General features: G+C 43.6%; 1 protein-coding gene across 6 annotated transcripts in view; it reads left to right on the forward strand.

The window, feature by feature from the left end:
- VTI1A (vesicle transport through interaction with t-SNAREs 1A) overlaps nucleotides 1-18,660 on the forward strand; it is a 475,911-nt gene that overhangs the window by 78,189 nt on the left and 379,062 nt on the right. For all 6 annotated transcript variants that reach the window (XM_073562138.1, XM_073562139.1, XM_073562142.1 and 3 more), the window contains exon 4: nucleotides 15,953-16,030. In XM_073562138.1, coding sequence (XP_073418239.1) covers nucleotides 15,953-16,030 — 78 coding nt within the window. The remainder of the gene's footprint in view (nucleotides 1-15,952; nucleotides 16,031-18,660) is intronic.

Consider the following 18,660-nt stretch of genomic DNA (forward strand, 5'->3'; position numbering starts at 1 on the left):
GTACCCGCATGGCCAGAAACGCTGCGGATCCGCAGAAGAATCCGCAACGTGTGGACTTGGCCTAAGGATTAGACTATAGAGGACTGGAGTAAGGTAATCTTCTCTGAGGAGTCTAACTTTCAGCTTTGCCCAACACCTGGTCGTCTAATGGTTAGACGGAGACCTGGAGAGGAATACAAGCCACAGTGTCTTGTACCCACTGTGGAATTTGGTGGCGGATCGGTGATGATCTGGGGAGGCTTCAGCAAGGCTGGAATTGGGCAGGTTAATCTTTGTGAAGGACGTATGAATCAAGCCGCATACAAAGGTGGTCCTGGAAAAACAGCTGATTCCTTCTGCTCAGGCAATGTTCCCCAACTCTGAGGACAATGCGCCATGCCACACAGCTAGGTCATCAATGTGTGGATGAAGGAGCACCACATCCAACCCCTGTCATGGCCGCCCAATCTCCAGACCTGAACCCCACCGAAAACCTCTGGAATGTAATCAAGAGGAAGATGGAGAGTCACAAGCCATCAGACAAAGAAGAACTGCTGACGTGTGTATCAGGAGTGGCATAAGGTCACCCAAAAATTAAGACACCACTGCAAAAATGTTCAGTTTGTCTGATTTTTCTCTTTATAGGTATATTTTTGAGTAAAATGTAAATTGTTCTTTTAGTCTACAAACTACTAACATTTCTCCAATTTTCCAAGCAATAAATTTTGTTTTGTTTTTTTTCTGAAAAGGAGAAATGTTCAAAATTAAAAAAAAACAAAAAAACAAAACACCCAATGCTTTCAGACTTCAAATAATGCAAAGAAAAGTTCATAATCATTTAGAAACAACAATACTAATGTTTTACCTCAGGAAGAGTTCAGAGATCAATATTGTGTGGAATCCCCATGATTGTTAACCCCAGCTTTCCTGCGTCTTGGCTGCTTTCCTCCAGTCTCTCACACGGCTTTTGGGTGACCTTATGCCGCTCCTGGTACACACACGTCAGCAGTTCTTCTTTGTCTGATGGCTTGTGACTCTCCATCTTCCTCCTGATTACATTCCAGAGGTTCTCAGTGGGGTTCAGGTCTGGAGATTGGGCTGCCATGACAGGGATTGGATGTGGTGGTCTCTTAATTTTTGCCAGAGTTATAGAAATACCAGGGCCTCAAAGAAGAACTGGAGATGTGGAAGGTGAAGGAAACAGTGATTCCAGTGGTGATAGGAGCACTTGGAGCAGTGACCCCTAAGGCCTGTTTCACACTTCCGTTTTTTGGCATTAGTCAAAACCCGCCATTTGGGGAAAAAAAACGGATCTGACGGATTTGCCTGGCGGATGCATTTGTTTCCCCATAGACTTGTATTAGTGATGGATTGTGACCGATGACCTTCCGTTTCGTCCATCGTACAACGGATCCGTCAGAAAATAGCTGTCCGTGAGTTGAAAAAACGTCCCTAGGAACGTTTTTTGTCTCAGTCAAAAAGGCGGACAGTCACGGATCCGTCGCCATCCGTCGTCAGCTAGAATGGACGCCTATGGGCGGCTCATCCGTTGCTGTCCGTCATAAAACGGATCCCTCATCGGATTCCATTTTCTCCTTTCTGTTCCTTTAATTTAACCCTGAAAGGCTTTCTGGCACCAAAAAAAAAAATCTCTCTCCATATTCCTTTACATTCCGAAAAACCTCAAAAAACGGATGCAACTGATTAAACGGATCCGCTAGATGGATCAGTCGAAAAAAACGGATCAGTTGTATCCGTTTGCATCCGTTTTTCACTAATTTCGATTGATCTGTCATTCCGTCAAAACGGCGGGTTTTGACTGATGCCAAAAAACGGAAGTGTGAAACAGGCCTAAGTTGGAAGAATGGCTACAACAGACCCCAGGAGCAACATCTGAGCTCTCTGTCCAGAAAAGCGCAATGCCGGGAACAACTAAGATCCTGCGCAGAACCCTCACACGACCCGAGAATGAGGAAGGACAGCAAAGACCATCCCTGGTGGGGGGGGGGGGGGGGGTGAAGGCAGTTTGTTGTGTATATAGTATTATACAGAGAGTGTACAGGTGAATACAGTGTGACATATGATGACAGATTATATCCTATTAACAGATATTAATCACAATCTGATTCCTCTCCGTCTCATGTTCCCTGCATTAGGTTAAGCGTCTTTTCAGTAAAACTCTCTTGCACACATGACGGGTGATGGTCAGCCACATGGACTCTTCCCCCATCGGCACATAACTCACGTTCCTCTTCTTATTATATTTACTGGTGATCTACAGTGCCTACAAGTTGTATTCGACCCCCTGCAGATTTAGCAGGTTTGATAAGGTTTGATAAGATGCAAATAAGTTAGAGCCTTCAAACTTCACACAAGAGCAGGATTTATTAACAGATGCATAAATCTTACAAACCAAAAAGTTATGTTGCTCAGTTAAATTTTAATAAATTTTAAACATAAAAGTGTGGGTCAATTATTATTCAACCCCTAGGTTTAATATTTTGTGGAATAACCCTTGTTTGCAATTACAGCTAATAATCGTCTTTTATAAGACCTGATCAGGCCGGCACAGGTCTCTGGAGTTATCTTGGCCCACTCCTCCATGCAGATCTTCTCCAAGTTATCTAGGTTCTTTGGGTGTCTCATGTGGACTTTAATCTTGAGCTCCTTCCACAAGTTTTCAATTGGGTTAAGGTCAGGAGACTGACTAGGCCACTCCAACACCTTGATTTTTTGCCTCTTGAACCAGGCCTTGGTTTTCTTGCCTGTGTGCTTTGGGTCGTTGTCTTATTGGGAGATGAAATGACAACCCATCTTAAGATCCTTGATGGAGGAGCGGAGGTTCTTGGCCAAAATCTCCAGGTAGGCCGTGCTATCCATCTTCCCATGGATGCGGACCAGATGGCCAGGCCCCTTGGCTGAGAAACAGCCCCACAGCATGATGCTGCCACCACCATGCTTGACTGTAGGGATGGTATTCTTGGGGTCGTATGCAGTGCAATCCATTCTCCAAACGTCACGTGTGTGGTTGGCACCAAAGATCTCGATCTTGGTCTCATCAGACCAGAGAACCTTGAACCAGTCTGTCTCAGAGTCCTCCAAGTGATCATGAGCAAACTGAAGACAAGCCTTGACATGACGCTTTGAAAGTAAAGGTACCATGCGGGCTCGTCTGGAACGGAGACCATTGCGGTGGAGTACGTTACTTATGGTATTGACTGAAACCAATGTCCCCACTGCCATGAGATCTTCCCGGAGCTCCTTCCTTGTTGTCCTTGGGTTAGCCTTGACTCTTCGGACAAGCCTGGCCTCGGCACGGGAGGAAACTTTCAAAGGCTGTCCAGGCCGTGGAAGGCTAACAGTAGTTCCATAAGCCTTCCACTTCCGGATGATGCTCCCAACAGTGGAGACAGGTAGGCCCAACTCCTTGGAAAGGGTTTTGTACCCCTTGCCAGCCTTGTGACCCTCCACGATCTTGTCTCTGATGGCCTTGGAATGCTCCTTTGTCTTTCCCATGTTGACCATGTATGAGTGCTGTTCACAAGTTTGGGGAGGGACTTAAATAGTCAGAAAAGGCTGGAAAAAGAGATAATTAATCCAAACATGTGAAGCTCATTGTTCTTTGTGCCTGAAATACTTCTTAATACTTTAGGGGAACCAAACAGAATTCTGGTGGTTTGAGGGGTTGAATAATAAATGACCCTCTGAATAAACTTTTCACAATTTAAAAAAAAATTAAACAAAGAAATAACATTCTTTTTTGCTGCAGTGCATTTCACACTTCCAGGCTGATCTACAGTCCAAATGTCACAATGCCAAGTTAATTCCGAATGTGTAAACCTGCTAAATCTGCAGGGGGTTGAATACTACTTGTAGGCACTGTATGTGGGCTTTACTCTCCATACTAAACACCTGGAAAACAAGAACCTCATCCACACAAGAACCTGCGAGTGGCCGCAGCCTTTATGTGAGGAGAGCGCGAGGTCGGAACTAACGCACGATGACTCCAGAAAGGCCTAAAAAAACCTCAACTTGGGTGTCTGTCTGTATAGTATTATAAATACCGTATTTATTATTATAGCACCAATTTTTCCAAGGCGCTTTACATGTGAGGAGGGGTATACGTAATAAAATCAAATACAATAATCTTGACCAAAACCAGTCAGTGACTGGTCCAGGAGGAGAGAGGACCCTGCCCGCGAGGGCTCACAATCTACAAGGGATGGGTGAGGATACAGTAGGTGATGGTAGAGCTGGTCGTGCAGCGGTTTGGTGGATCGGTGGTTACTGCAGGTTGTAGGCTTGTCGGAAGAGGTCGGTCTTCAGGTTCCTTTTGAAAGTTTCCCTTATAGGTGAGAGTCTGATATGTTGGGGTACACAGTTCCATAATAGTTGGGATGTACAGGAGAAATCTTGTATGCTATTGCGGGAAGAGGAGATAAGATTGGAGTAGAGAAGGAGATCTTGTCAGGATGTTTATATGTGCTTGTGTCTGTGTATTTACAGTTGTGTTCAAAAGTTTACATACCCTGGCAGAATTTTTGCTTTCTTGGACTTTTTTCAGAGAATATGAATGATAACACCAAAAATTTTTCTCCACTCATAGTTAGTGGTGGTTGGTGAAGCCATTTATTGTCAAACTACTGTGTTTTCTCTTTTTAAATCATAATGACAACCCAAAATATCCAAATGACCTATAACATCATTGACAGCTTGAAGTCTTTTGTGGTAGTTGTGGATGAGGTTCTTTATTTCCTCATATGGTAAAGCTGCCCACTCTTCTTGTCAAAAAGCCTCCAATTCCTGTAAATTCCTGGGCTGTCTAGCATGAACTGCGCGCTTGAGATCTCCCCAGAGTGGCTCAATGATATTGCGCTCAGGAGACTGAGATGGACACTCCAGAACATTCATTTTGTTCTGCTGTAGCCAATGACAGGTTGACTTGGCCTTGTGTTTTGGATCGTTATCATGTTGGAACGTCCAAGTACGTCCCATGCGCAGCTTCCGGGCTGATGATTGCAAATTTGCCTTCGGTATTTGCTGATAACGTGCTGCATTCATTTTTCCTTCAACTTTGACCAAGTTTCCTGTACCATTGTAGTTCACACTTCCCCAAAACATCAGCAATCCACCTCTGTGCTTTACAGTAGGAATGGTGTTCCTTTCATCATTGGCCTTGTTGACCTCTCTCCAAATGTAAAGTTTATGGTTGTGGCCAAAAAGTTCAGTTTTGGTTTCATCATTCCAAATTACCTTATTCCAGAAGTTTTGAGGCTTGTCTCTGTGCTGTGTTGTGTATTGTACAAGAAATACTTTGTGGCATTTGTGCAGTAATGGCTTTCTTCTGGTGTCTCGACCATGCAGCACATTTTTCTTCAAGTGCCTCCTTATTGTGCATCTTGAAGCAGCCACACCACTAGTTTTCAGAGAGTCCAGTATTTCAGCTGATGTTATTTGTGGGTTTTTCTTTGCATCCCAAACAATTTTCCTGGCAGTTCTGGATGACATTCTTGTTGGTCTACCTGACCGTGGTTTTTTTTTTTTTACAGGGCCCCTGATTTTCCATTTGTTAATCACAGTTTGAACGCTGCTGACTGGCATTATCAATTCCTTGGATATCTTTTTGTATCCCTTTCCTGTTTTATACAGTTAAACTTACTTTCCCATAGATCCGTTGACAATTATTTTGCTTTCCCCATGACTCACAATCCAGAAACGTCAGTGGCTGGATGAAAAATGCAAGAATCTGTCTGGATCCCAGAAACTCAATCAGCTTTTATGCACACACACTGATTACAGGTCACAGGTGAGGATGTTACCTGTAGAAGCCATTCAAACCCATTTATGACAAATTCTGTTCATGTTATCAGGTCAAAATCGCTAGGGTATGTGAACTTTTGATCAGGGTCATTTGAATGTTTTGGATTGTCATTATGATTTAAAAAGAGAGAACACAGTAGTTTGACAATAAATGGTTTCACCCAACCACTAACCATGAGAAAAAGGTTTGGTGTTATCATTCATATTCTCTGAAAAAAGGCCAAGAAAGCAAAAACTCTGCCGGGGTATGTAAGCTTTTGAGTACAACTGTGGGTGGGTGTGTGTGTGTGTGTGTGTGTGTGTGTGTGTGTGTGTGTGTGTGTGTATATGTATGTGTACACTGCTCAAAAAAATAAAAGGAACACTTAAACAACAGAATATAACTCCATATAAATCAAACTTCTGTGAAATCAAACTGTCCACTTAGGAAGTAACACTGAGTGACAATCAATTTCACATGCTGTTGTGTAAATGGAATAGACAACAGATGGAAATTATTGGCAATTATCAAGACACCCTCAATAAAGGAGTGGTTCTGCAGGTGGGGACCACAGACCACATCTCAGTACCAATGCTTTCTGGCTGATGTTTTCATCACTTTTGAATGTTGGTTGTGCTTTCAAACTCGTGGTAGCATGAGACAGACTCTACAACCCACACAAGTGGCTCAGATAGTGCAGCTCATCCAGGAAGGCACATCAATGCGAGCTGTGGCAAGAAGGTTTGCTGTGTCTGTCAGCGTAGTGTCCAGAGGCTGGAGGCGCTACCAGGAGACAGGCCAGTACATCGGGAGACGTGGAGGGGGCCGTAGGAGGGCAACAACCCAGCAGCAGGACCGCTATCTCAGCCTCTGTGCAAGGAGGAACAGGAGGAGCACTGCCGTTGCACTGTAAAATGACCTCCAGCAGGCCACAAATGTGCATGTGTCTGCACAAACGTTTAGAAACCGACTCCATGAAGATGGTCTGAGTGCCCGACATCCACAGATAGCGGTTGTGCTCACAGCCCAACACCGTGCAGGACGCTTGGCATTTGCCACAGAACGCCAGGATTGGCAAATTCGCAACTGGCGCCCTGTGCTCTTCACAGATGAAACCAGGTTCACACTGAGCACATTTGACAGTCGTTACAGAGTCTGGAGATGCCGTGGAGAGCGATTTGATGTCTGCAACATCCTTCAGCATGACCAGTTTGGCAGTGGGTCAGTAATGGTTTGGGATGGCATTTTTTTGAATGGCTGGAAAGCCCTCCATGTGCTCGCCAGAGGTAGCCTGACTTCAGTTAGGTGCCGAAGGTCCCGAGATGAGATCCTCAGACCCCTTGTGAGACCATATGCTGGTGCGGTGGGCCCTGGGTTCCTCCTAATGCAGACAATGCCAGACCTCATGTGGCTGGAGTGTGTCAGCAGATCCTGCAAGATGAAGGCATTGAAGCTATGGACTGGCCCTCTCGTTCCCCAGACCTGAATCCGATTGAGCACATCTGGGACAACAATTCTCGCTCCATTCACCAACGTCACGTTCGTTCCTCAGGAGACCATCCGCTGCCTCATCACGAGCATGCCCAGGTGTTGTAGGGAGGTCATAGAGGCACACATGTCTGTATATATATTTATTTGTGTGTATTTTTTTTAATAAAAATAATAAATCTATACATGTATATCTATACACACAGATAAATATGAAAATCTTTCCACCCGAGCACAGATGTCCACCTGTCTGTAGACGGCCCCTGCTGCCATTTATATATAGGCATAAATGTACATGGAGATGAACAATCATTTACATGTATACACACAGCCCCCATACACTCACACACAGGGGTTAAAGGTGCACACTACACATCCACGCAGTTTCCATCAATACACATATCCACAAACACGTGTTAGCCTCCATCTGTGCATACACACTCACTTGCACAGTGGATATAAAAACAAAGTCTACACGCCCCTGGTAATATCCCTTGCTTTTGTCTTGTAAATAAGCCCACTGAGAAGAATAATTTCATAACTTTTCCCCCTTTAATGTCGCCCATACGCTGTACAAATCCAGTGAGAAACAAACTGAAATCATTTCAGGTAGAACAAGAAAGGTAAAGAATTTCATTAACGTGGTTGCATAAGTGTGAGCACCCTCCTATAATCGGGGTTATGCTCAGAATCAGTCGATCACATTTACCCTCATGACACATAATAGTCGGTGTTTGACCGCGTGTGATCAGTGTTGGGTCGTTGTCCGTCTTCACCATCAGTTTCAGCAGCGATTTTCTCGTACAGATAAATCAATGGCGGCTCCTCTTCTCCGCTGCAGCGACATCACCCGGATTGTGCTCTCATGATATCCGTCTGCCGTCCGTCACTGATCCTTAGTTGATATTTTTCACCTGTGATGCGTCACTGTGATTCCTGCCCATACACGGTCCGCAAGAAAACACGGACATGTGAATATGCCCATAACCCATAAATAGTACATGAGATAATCACAGATAAAAGACGTACAGTGAAGGAAATAAGTATTTGATCCCTTGCTGATTTTGTAAGTTTGCCCACTGACAAAGACATGAGCAGTCTATAATTTTAAGGGCAGGTTAATTTTAACATTGAGAGAGAGAATATCAAAAATAAAATCCAGAAAATCACATTGTATAAATTATATAAGTTTATTTGCATTTTGCAGTGAGAAATAAGTATTTGATCCCCTACCAACCATTAAGAGTTCTGGCTCCTACAGACCAGTTAGATGCTCCTAATCAACTCCTTACCTGCATTACAGACAGCGGACTTACATAGTCACCTTTATAATAGACTCCTGTCCACAGACTCAATCAGTCAGGCTCTAACCTCTACAATATGGGCAAGACCAAAGAGCTTTGTAAGGATGTCAAGGACAAGATCATAGACCTGCACAAAGCTGGAATTGGCTACAAAACCATATGACGCTGGGAGAAAAGGAGACAACTGTTGGTGCAATAGTAAGAAAATAGAAGAAATACAAAATGACTGTCAATCGACATCGATCTGGGGCACCATGCAAATTCTCACCTCGTGGGGTATCCTTGATCATAAGGAAGGTGACAGATCAGCCTAAAACTACACTGGGGGAACCTCTTAATGATCTCAAAACAGCTGGGACCAAAGTCACCAAGAAATCCATTGGTAACACATTACGCTGTAAAGGTTAAAAATCCTGCAGTAACCGCAAGGTCCTCCTGCTCAAGAAGGCAGATGTGCAGATGAAAAAGTCAAAAGCAAAATTGTCCCAGGACGCTGCAAGAGACTGACAACAACATTAAAAGAGCTGCAGGGATTTTTGTCCAGTCCTGGTTGTGTCCTGCATGTGACCTCAATCTCCTGTGTTCTTCCTATCTCTGGCCTCTGGGTACAGGAAGCAAGATGGAAGCCTTTTCTTACAAAGAGAATCATCCAACTGCAGCAATGTTTTATCAAAATTTCCATCACGTCAGCCATTTGCAGAAATGTGTTTTGTCTGATGAGACCGAGGAGGAACTTTGTGACCATAATTCCATAAGGCGCAAAGCAAACACAGAATATCACCAGAAGATCGTCATTCCCACAGTGAGGCATGGTGGGGGCAGCATTATATCACCAGAAGATCATTCCCACAGTGGGGCATGGTGGGGGCAGCATTGTGCTTTTAGGCTGTTTTTCGGCAGCTGAGACTTTAGACAAGGTGGAGGCGATTATGGACAGAACAATCAGTCAATCTTACATAAGAACTTTCTGGGCCTCTGCTAAAAAGCAGAATATGAGGATGAATTTCACCTTTCAGTGACAACTACCCTAATTGAACTACAGATCAGCCAAAGACCGGCCTCTCCAGAAGAAGATGGAAGTTCTGGAGCGATCGAGTCCAGACCTGAACCAAGGGGCATTCTGTGGTCACCTGAAGAGGGCGCTGTACACAGGAGATGCCCCCACAATCTGCACAGAGGAGCGAGCAAAGATTGACAATTCTTGATGTGCTGCGCTGATTGATCCTGCCCCCAAAAGACTGAATTCTGCCAGAAATTCACAGGGAACTGCACCAAGGGCGTGCAGATTTATGCTACCTCATTGTTTCACTTCTCTATTTTCTTTTTCCACCCAGTTTATTTCTCATTGGATATGTACAGATTATTTGAGACATTAAAGGAGGATAAAGGTCTGAAATGATTCTTCTTAGTTGCACTCTTTTTTTTTTTTTTTGTAATATGACAACAACCTGGGATTTTCCCAGAGGCGTGTAGACTTTTTATATCCACTGTATACATAATCTGCTCGTCATCCTACATCTGCACATGCAGTATGTTGTTATGGGGGAGTCAATATCTCGGAATCAATCATTGTGTTTTTCTTTTCCCCAGTGAGAAGTCCATTCCTCCCCGTCTTCCCCGCTGTTTGCCATTCTTCCACTGTCCCCATACACCGGGGTCAGCGACTTCCTCCTGGCAGTGTCCGGGGTCCGATCCTGACTAATTTGCGCCCCTCTAGTTTCTGCGTCCTCAGACGAGACCCTTCGGGCCGTGTAAGAAGTTCATTTTCCGCAGCAGAGCTATTATCTTTATTGTGGCGGAGAACACTCCGGCTGATTACCTTTTATTGACCCGGGAATGCCGCTATAATTTCTCTGTTCTCTTTGATGTTGGAGAAACAAAACAAAAAATGAAATGGAGTCATATAATTGAGTAGTCTCTGCCAATTTGTTAGCTTTTTGGAGAATAGGCAGAAAACAAAAACAGTCTCCATATGATATTCTCGCATGCTGCCGAGTGTTTTAGTCTCCCATAGTGATGAAATGAATAATTAAAGACGCCTCTGATTCTCGCGCCTGTTTAAAGGGTTTCATATCCTTTAATATACGCGCCCCGGAACAGTTAGTGGGAAATGGGCTGCAGGAGACGCCGCTTTAAAAACGCGCCATTGTCCCTTTAACTTAGCCGTGCAGGAATGCAACACGTATATGTACGAGGGGTGTAAGGGAACGGCGAGGAATCCGGGAAGAAATCCGGTGTCATCAGCAGAAAGACGCTCAGTTCTCCAATTATAGCTGCAAAATTGTAGTCTGATCCCCTTAGTGCAACGTGTATAGCGATAATGATGTATTATATGTAATCTGGGGTGTCACCGAGCACGATATCAGCACCACGAAGACCACTCTCCGAGCCTCCTGCAGTCCTATGTAACTGCTCAGATAATTCAGTGATGGCTATCGGAGTACAGATAATGTAATAGTTATCACCTGCAGTCCTGTGTAACAGCACAGATAACACAGTGATAACTCTCTGAGTACAGATATTATACAAGATGTCACCTGCAGTCCTATGTAACACCACAGATAACAGTGATAAGTCTCTGAGTACAGATAATGTAGTAGATGTCACCTGCAGTCCTATGTAACACCACAGATAACAGTGATAACTCTGAGTACAGATAATGTAGTAGATGTCACCTGCAGTCCTGAGTAACACCACAGATAACACAGCGATAACTCCCTGAGTACAGATAATGTAGTAGATGTCACCTGCAGTCCTGTGTAACACCACAGACAACACAGTGATAACTCTCTGAGTACAGATATTATACAAGATGTCACCTGCAGTCCTATGTAACACCACAGATAACAGTGATAACTGAGTACAGATAATGTAGTAGATGTCACCTGCAGTCCTATGTAACACCACAGATAGCACAGTGATAACTCTGTGAATATAGATAATGTAGTAGATATCACCTGCAGTCCTATGTAACAACACATATAACACAGTGATAATGCTCTGAGTACAGATAATGAAATAGATGTCACCTGCAGTCCTATGTAACACCACAGATAACAGTGATACAGGAGCTTCTCACACAATCAGAATATCACCATGTGGCGGTGAGTGGAGGGGAGATGTCGGGCGATGAGGCGGTGAGTGGAGGGGAGATGTCGGGTGGTGAGGCGGTGAGTGGAGGGGAGATGTCGGGCGATGAGGCGGTGAGTGGAGGGGAGATGTCGGGCGATGAGGCGGTGAGTGGAGGGGAGATCTCGGGCGATGAGGCGGTGAGTGGAGGGGAGATCTCGGGCGATGAGGCGGTGAGTGGAGGGGAGATGTCGGGCGGTGAGGCGGTGAGTGGAGGGGAGATGTCGGGCGATGAGGCGGTGAGTGGAGGGGAGATGTCGGGCGGTGAGGCGGTGAGTGGAGGGGAGATGTCGGGCGATGAGGCGGTGAGTGGAGGGGAGATGTCGGGCGGTGAGTGGAGGGGAGATCTCGGGCGATGAGGCGGTGAGTGGAGGGGAGATGTCGGGCGATGAGGCGGTGAGTGGAGGGGAGATCTCGGGCGATGAGGCGGTGAGTGGAGGGGAGATGTCGGGCGGTGAGTGGAGGGGAGATCTCGGGCGATGAGGCGGTGAGTGGAGGGGAGATGTCGGGCGATGAGGCGGTGAGTGGAGGGGAGATCTCGGGCGATGAGGCGGTGAGTGGAGGGGAGATGTCGGGCGGTGAGTGGAGGGGAGATCTCGGGCGATGAGGCGGTGAGTGGAGGGGAGATCTCGGGCGATGTCGCGGTGAGTGTAGGAGAGAGAGAGATTTTATCCAGCAGCCAGATTGGATTTAGGGTTAAACATGTAGCAAAAGAGGAAAATACGGATCCGGACAACAAAAAAACGTTGCATTGTCCGTTCGGTGATCTCAGCGGACGCCAAAATGTTGGCGGATCCGCAGAAATACGGATGCAGCGGACGATCCTCAGTCAAAATCTACCGATAATAAAAGTCAATGGGGAAAAAAACAGATCCGCCAACATAAATGGTGGATCCGTTTTTTTTTTTTTTGCAAATCGGCGGATTTTGACTGATGGTGACAAACGGATGTGTGAAACAGGCCTAAGGAGTCTATAAAGTGCCGATACAGAGTTCTGATTGCTGCTGTTTGCACCTGTGACAAGAACTTCTGAGTAGACTAATAATGGAATTAATGACTATGACTTGCACTGTTGTCAGATAAGAATGTACCTTCTGTGTCGCACTGATATACTTTTTTAGGGGATTCCATATATTTTCCTGTCCCCTTTCTTGTGTCCGTGCCGCAGCTTCCCATCGCTAGTGTTTACGTTTGATCTACGGTTAATATTAATCGTGCTGTATGTGCTGACCCGCTCCGCTTGGTTTTTATTACATCTCTCCCATTCATTATGTCTTGTCAAATGTTTTATCATAACTTTGTCCTTATTTAATAAAATGAATATTTGTTATATTGAATGAACTGTTGATATTTATTTTTCTATATAATTTTTCAAGTAGTTTTTTTTCTTAAATAGCGTTGTGAGTTGAGCTATACATACTTACCTGGGTACTAATTTCTCTCCTTAGTCTTTGGGTAAAGTGTATTTTGAGCTTCTTTTAACTACTACAGGTTTCAAAAGACGCCGAGTGGCTAAAATCCGTGACCGGTCCTAAAATCCGCGACCGGTCCTTTCTTCAGGCGTCTTCCACTCAGAAGTTGTTCTGTGCTTTGCAAGTCATTGCCAGACTCGGATTTCCGTTTGTTTTTTTTTTTTTTAGCGTTTTTACAGCGTTTTTGCTACAGAAACTTCTCACATCTTTTTTGTTGTTGAACTGAGAAAAAAAAAAATAATAGAAAATACGTCTGCGAAAACTCGAGCGGTTAAAAAGTCTGCGATTCCTCTAGAGTTGGAAGCCGTGGGGTGCACATACGCTTGATTTGTGTGTACGTCCTGGTCAAGTGATGCCGCGCTGCTCACGACTTAGAGGAGAGGTCCCTAGTGATCGAGCATTTATGTGATCCTCATACGACTGTAAACAATTGAAGGTTTCCTTCGCTGACAGCAAGCAGAGATCTTGAAATTAGCACAATCATCCAGACGAGCATTTTTCTTGCCAGACTTGACCAAATACTGCACCAGAGCGAAACTGTGCTCCCGTCAGTGACGGCATGAATGTCGGCGTTTGTCGAGCGGACTCGGACACAGTCTCTCCTTATCATTTTAAACCCAGTATTCAGAATCTTGCCGCTGTCGGACAAATTTGGCTTAAAAACTGCAACTTATTTGCGCATTTAAAAGTTTTGTAAATAAATTTGTAACATTTCAAGCTCCTTTTTTTTTTTGCCAGAATGCTGTCGATGTTAGAAAGTGTCCGAGCTCGTGGATGGCACCATTCTACCTGCGCCTGATTGGGGGTGCCATCTGCTGTAATCCCGGTGTGGCCACGCTCCCCGGTGTCTTACAGTGATGCCACGTATTACTCTGCCGGTGCTGACGAGAGCTGCGCCGCTGCGTCTCCGTAGTCCAGAGGGGAATAGAGCCACGGGATTTCGGTCATGTAAAAGTTGCACGATACGACCTGATCTCCGCCGGTCCCCATCTTCCCAGGGACGGTAGGACCTCTCTCCGCTGTCCCTGTTATTTTGGGATATTTGCCTCCCTGCAGTCAGCGGAGCGCGGCGGCTCATTATGTCCCACGTGCTCGCTCTCTTTCCTGCCGCCTATTAATCTTCAGGAATAAAATAAAGAAACAAGTAATTACCGAGATATTGCCGCTCACTCCTTCTATTTAACGTGATTACAGACTTGGGAGAGATAAAAACGCCGCTTTCTAATTTCCCATTTTGTAAGATCTCGCCTAGCGACGGCTCAGCCCCCAGTATGTGATGGTACGGGGTGCAGACATCACACCGCCGCTCGCGTACCTCCCCCCAACCTCCGCATTAATCCTGCGCAGGTAAACGTCTCATGTTGCCTGATAGTACCGGAGCCTTAGATCACTGCTCATGTGTTTACTGTCAGTGCCACAATGTATCAGTCCACGGGGGCTACAAGGCCCAGATTAATGTCACAACACAAGCTACATATCATAAACGGTAACTACATTTCTATATAGGTTACACACGCACTTGGCCCGTGCAAAACTTTCGCACATTGGTCGTCGGGGGCGCAGGCAATTTCAGAAAAAGCAAGCTGGTCAAATGTAAATGTATTTCATGAGCTGATGAACACAGACAGGTATTTATATATGTAGATTGGTAATACAATAAATTGGTTTGATAAGTAGAGGCCAAAAAATGTTTTCTGGTTGAGGTGCCACCTGCAGGTCATTGTGTCTTTCTGCAGGTTTATGAAAATGAATGTTTAAACTGTATTTAGTGCTAAAATTGTGGATGTGTGGTTTGTTTGGCTGTTTTCTTGCTGAAGGGGGCAAGTTTACCTTTCAAATGGTGTATCGTGTGTGTGTGGGGCGAAGTAATGAGCGAAAAAGCAGTTCGTGTTTACAAATGTGTTGGTAGTGTGCTTTGGGGTACTCTGGTGCCACCTGCAGGTAATTTTTCCTCACTGTAGGTTTTTGAAAATTAATGTTTAAACTGTATTTTGTGATCAAATTGTGGATGTGTGGTTTGTTTGGCTATTTTTCTTGCTGAAGGGGGCAAGTTTACCTTTCAAATGGTGTATCATTTGTGTGTGGGTGCAGTATGAACGGGGATGCAAAGGAATCACCGAAAAACAGTGTGTAGAAATAATAGACTCGATTACACCATGTCCTATAGTCCAGTCCCAGCCAACGCTTCATTCCCGGTCATCCCTGTCTGCAGCCCCTGCTTGTTCAGTGTCTGCCCGTCTGCATTGCGGTAGATGTGTCCGCTTGATTTTTGGATATTCCTGTGTGTATGAGGTGCACAGCTCACTGCAGCTTTGCTTGTGACTAGATTGTAGTAGAACAGTTTCTGGAAAGTTAGTTTTTTGAGCGATGCCGTCTCCGGTGCCAGTTCGGCTGGTTGGCCAAGGCCACTTCCAGCACCGGGCCGGCTGGACAGTGCAGCGATCCTTTGTGTGGCGTGAGGTTAATATTCTGGGGGAAGCTGTTATGCAGGCGCCGGCGCTTTGAACAATCGCACCAACAACAGTTGCATTGCTGGCAGGCATCGCTTTGAATCGCGCGGCCTTCTGTAGCACCAAATCGTCCCGCTGTTTCTGGACACACATGAATCGGGCCGCTCCTGACAGGCGCAATCTCTCAGATTGGATCAGATAGGCCTCCATTAGGGGGCCCTCCAGGGTCGGGAACACCCTGCTCCTCTTCACATTTAATTCCAAGATTTATTTTCCTAACACTTTTCTTTTTTTTTTTTTTTGATTCTCCCCTTTTGTTTTGTTTTGCAGAAAAGGTCACGGATCGCCTACAGTGACGAAGTGCGGAATGAGCTTCTAGGGGACGATGGCAGCTCCTCAGAGAGCCAGGTAGGACGCTAATCTAAAAAGACGGGAAGGAAGGTCCTGCATGCCGGATAATCTAGCAGTATTAGCAGTAACTCATGTGGAAGTGATGTTATTTAATGCAAAGCTGAGATTGTCATCGACTTCAAAACCCCTTGTGTGGAGGTTCTGCCGTTAACCCTTCCTCGCCCCGGCTCATTACCCACCCCCCATCTGCTCTGCCTTTTTTTTTTTTTTTTTTTTTTTTGGAGTTGCCACCTAGGACACAGTTTGATGAAGAAGACCACCGCTTCATCCCACATATATCGAACAAAAAAAAAAAGATCTTATAACTCCACAAAGCACTTTGATATCATAATTAAATCAACAGAGGCCGACGCCACCAACCAGTAGATGCTCTAAGATCAACAGGGGCGACCGGCACAGTGAAAAGAGACATTTCAGGCTTTATTTCCAGGCTTTTCTTCCTCTCTATTCTCCAACGCTCTGGATTTGAATCAAAGGCTGAAATGTTTACATGTACATGTGCGTGCTGCGCCGTACCGACGTACCCCGGCGCTAAATTACCCAAACCCCCAATCTAGAGTCCTACCACTGATCATAGTAACCATAACAATCACATGTCAAATTAGAAATAAGATGATTCTGGATATATTCACATGAAAATAGTGTATGTGTGTACACAGTGTATATATAAATGTGTGTGTGTACACAGTGTATATATAAATGTGTGTGTGTGTACACAGTGTATATATAAATGTGTGTGTGTACACAGTGTATATATAAATGTGTGTGTGTGTACACAGTGTATATATAAATGTGTGTGTGTGTGTACACAGTGTATATATAAATGTGTGTGTGTGTGTACACAGTGTATATATAAATGTGTGTGTGTGTGTACACAGTGTATATATAAATGTGTGTGTGTGTACACAGTGTATATATAAATGTGTGTGTGTGTACACAGTGTATATATAAATGTGTGTGTACACAGTGTATATATAAATGTGTGTGTGTGTGTACACAGTGTATATATAAATGTGTGTGTGTACACAGTGTATATATAAATGTGTGTGTGTGTACACAGTGTATATATAAATGTGTGTGTGTGTGTACACAGTATATATATAAATGTGTGTGTGTACACAGTGTATATATAAATGTGTGTACACAGTGTATATATAAATGTGTGTGTGTGTACACAGTATATATATAAATGTGTGTGTGTGTACACAGTATATATATAAATGTGTGTGTGTGTGTACACAGTGTATATATAAATGTGTGTGTGTGTACACAGTGTATATATAAATGTGTGTGTGTGTGTACACAGTGTATATATAAATGTGTGTGTGTGTACACAGTATATATATAAATGTGTGTGTACACAGTGTATATATAAATGTGTGTGTGTGTGTACACAGTGTATATATAAATGTGTGTGTGTACACAGTGTATATATAAATGTGTGTGTGTGTACACAGTATATATATAAATGTGTGTGTGTGTACACAGTGTATATATAAATGTGTGTGTGTGTACACAGTATATATATAAATGTGTGTGTGTGTACACAGTGTATATATAAATGTGTGTGTGTGTGTACACAGTGTATATATAAATGTGTGTGTGTGTGTGTACACAGTATATATATAAATGTGTGTGTGTACACAGTGTATATATAAATGTGTGTGTGTGTGTGTGTGTACACAGTGTATATATAAATGTGTGTGTGTGTATATATAAATGTGTGTGTGTACACAGTGTATATATAAATGTGTGTGTGTGTACACAGTATATATATAAATGTGTGTGTGTGTACACAGTATATATATAAATGTGTGTGTGTGTACACAGTGTATATATAAATGTGTGTGTGTGTACACAGTATATATATAAATGTGTGTGTGTGTACACAGTGTATATATAAATGTGTGTGTGTGTGTACACAGTGTATATATAAATGTGTGTGTGTACACAGTATATATATATATAAATGTGTGTGTGTGTACACAGTGTATATATAAATGTGTGTGTGTACACAGTATATATATAAATGTGTGTGTGTGTACACAGTGTATATATAAATGTGTGTGTGTACACAGTATATATATAAATGTGTGTGTGTGTACACAGTGTATATATAAATTTGTGTGTGTACACAGTATATATATATAAATGTGTGTGTGTGTACACAGTGTATATATAAATGTGTGTGTGTACACAGTATATATATAAATGTGTGTGTGTGTGTACACAGTGTATATATAAATGTGTGTGTGTACACAGTATATATATAAATGTGTGTGTGTGTACACAGTGTATATATAAATGTGTGTGTGTGTGTACACAGTATATATAAATGTGTGTGTGTACACAGTATATATATAAATGTGTGTGTACACAGTATATATAAATGTGTGTGTGTACACAGTATATATATAAATGTGTGTGTGTGTGTGTACACAGTATATATATAAATGTGTGTGTGTGTACACAGTGTATATATAAATGTGTGTGTGTGTGTACACAGTATATATAAATGTGTGTGTGTACACAGTGTATATATAAATGTGTGTGTGTGTACACAGTGTATATATAAATGTGTGTGTACACAGTGTATATATAAATGTGTGTGTGTACACAGTATATAT

Source organism: Dendrobates tinctorius, unplaced genomic scaffold, assembly GCF_039654945.1.
Source record: "Dendrobates tinctorius isolate UK_male_01 unplaced genomic scaffold, ASM3965494v1 ptg000341l, whole genome shotgun sequence".
Classification (NCBI taxonomy): Eukaryota; Metazoa; Chordata; class Amphibia; order Anura; family Dendrobatidae; genus Dendrobates; species Dendrobates tinctorius.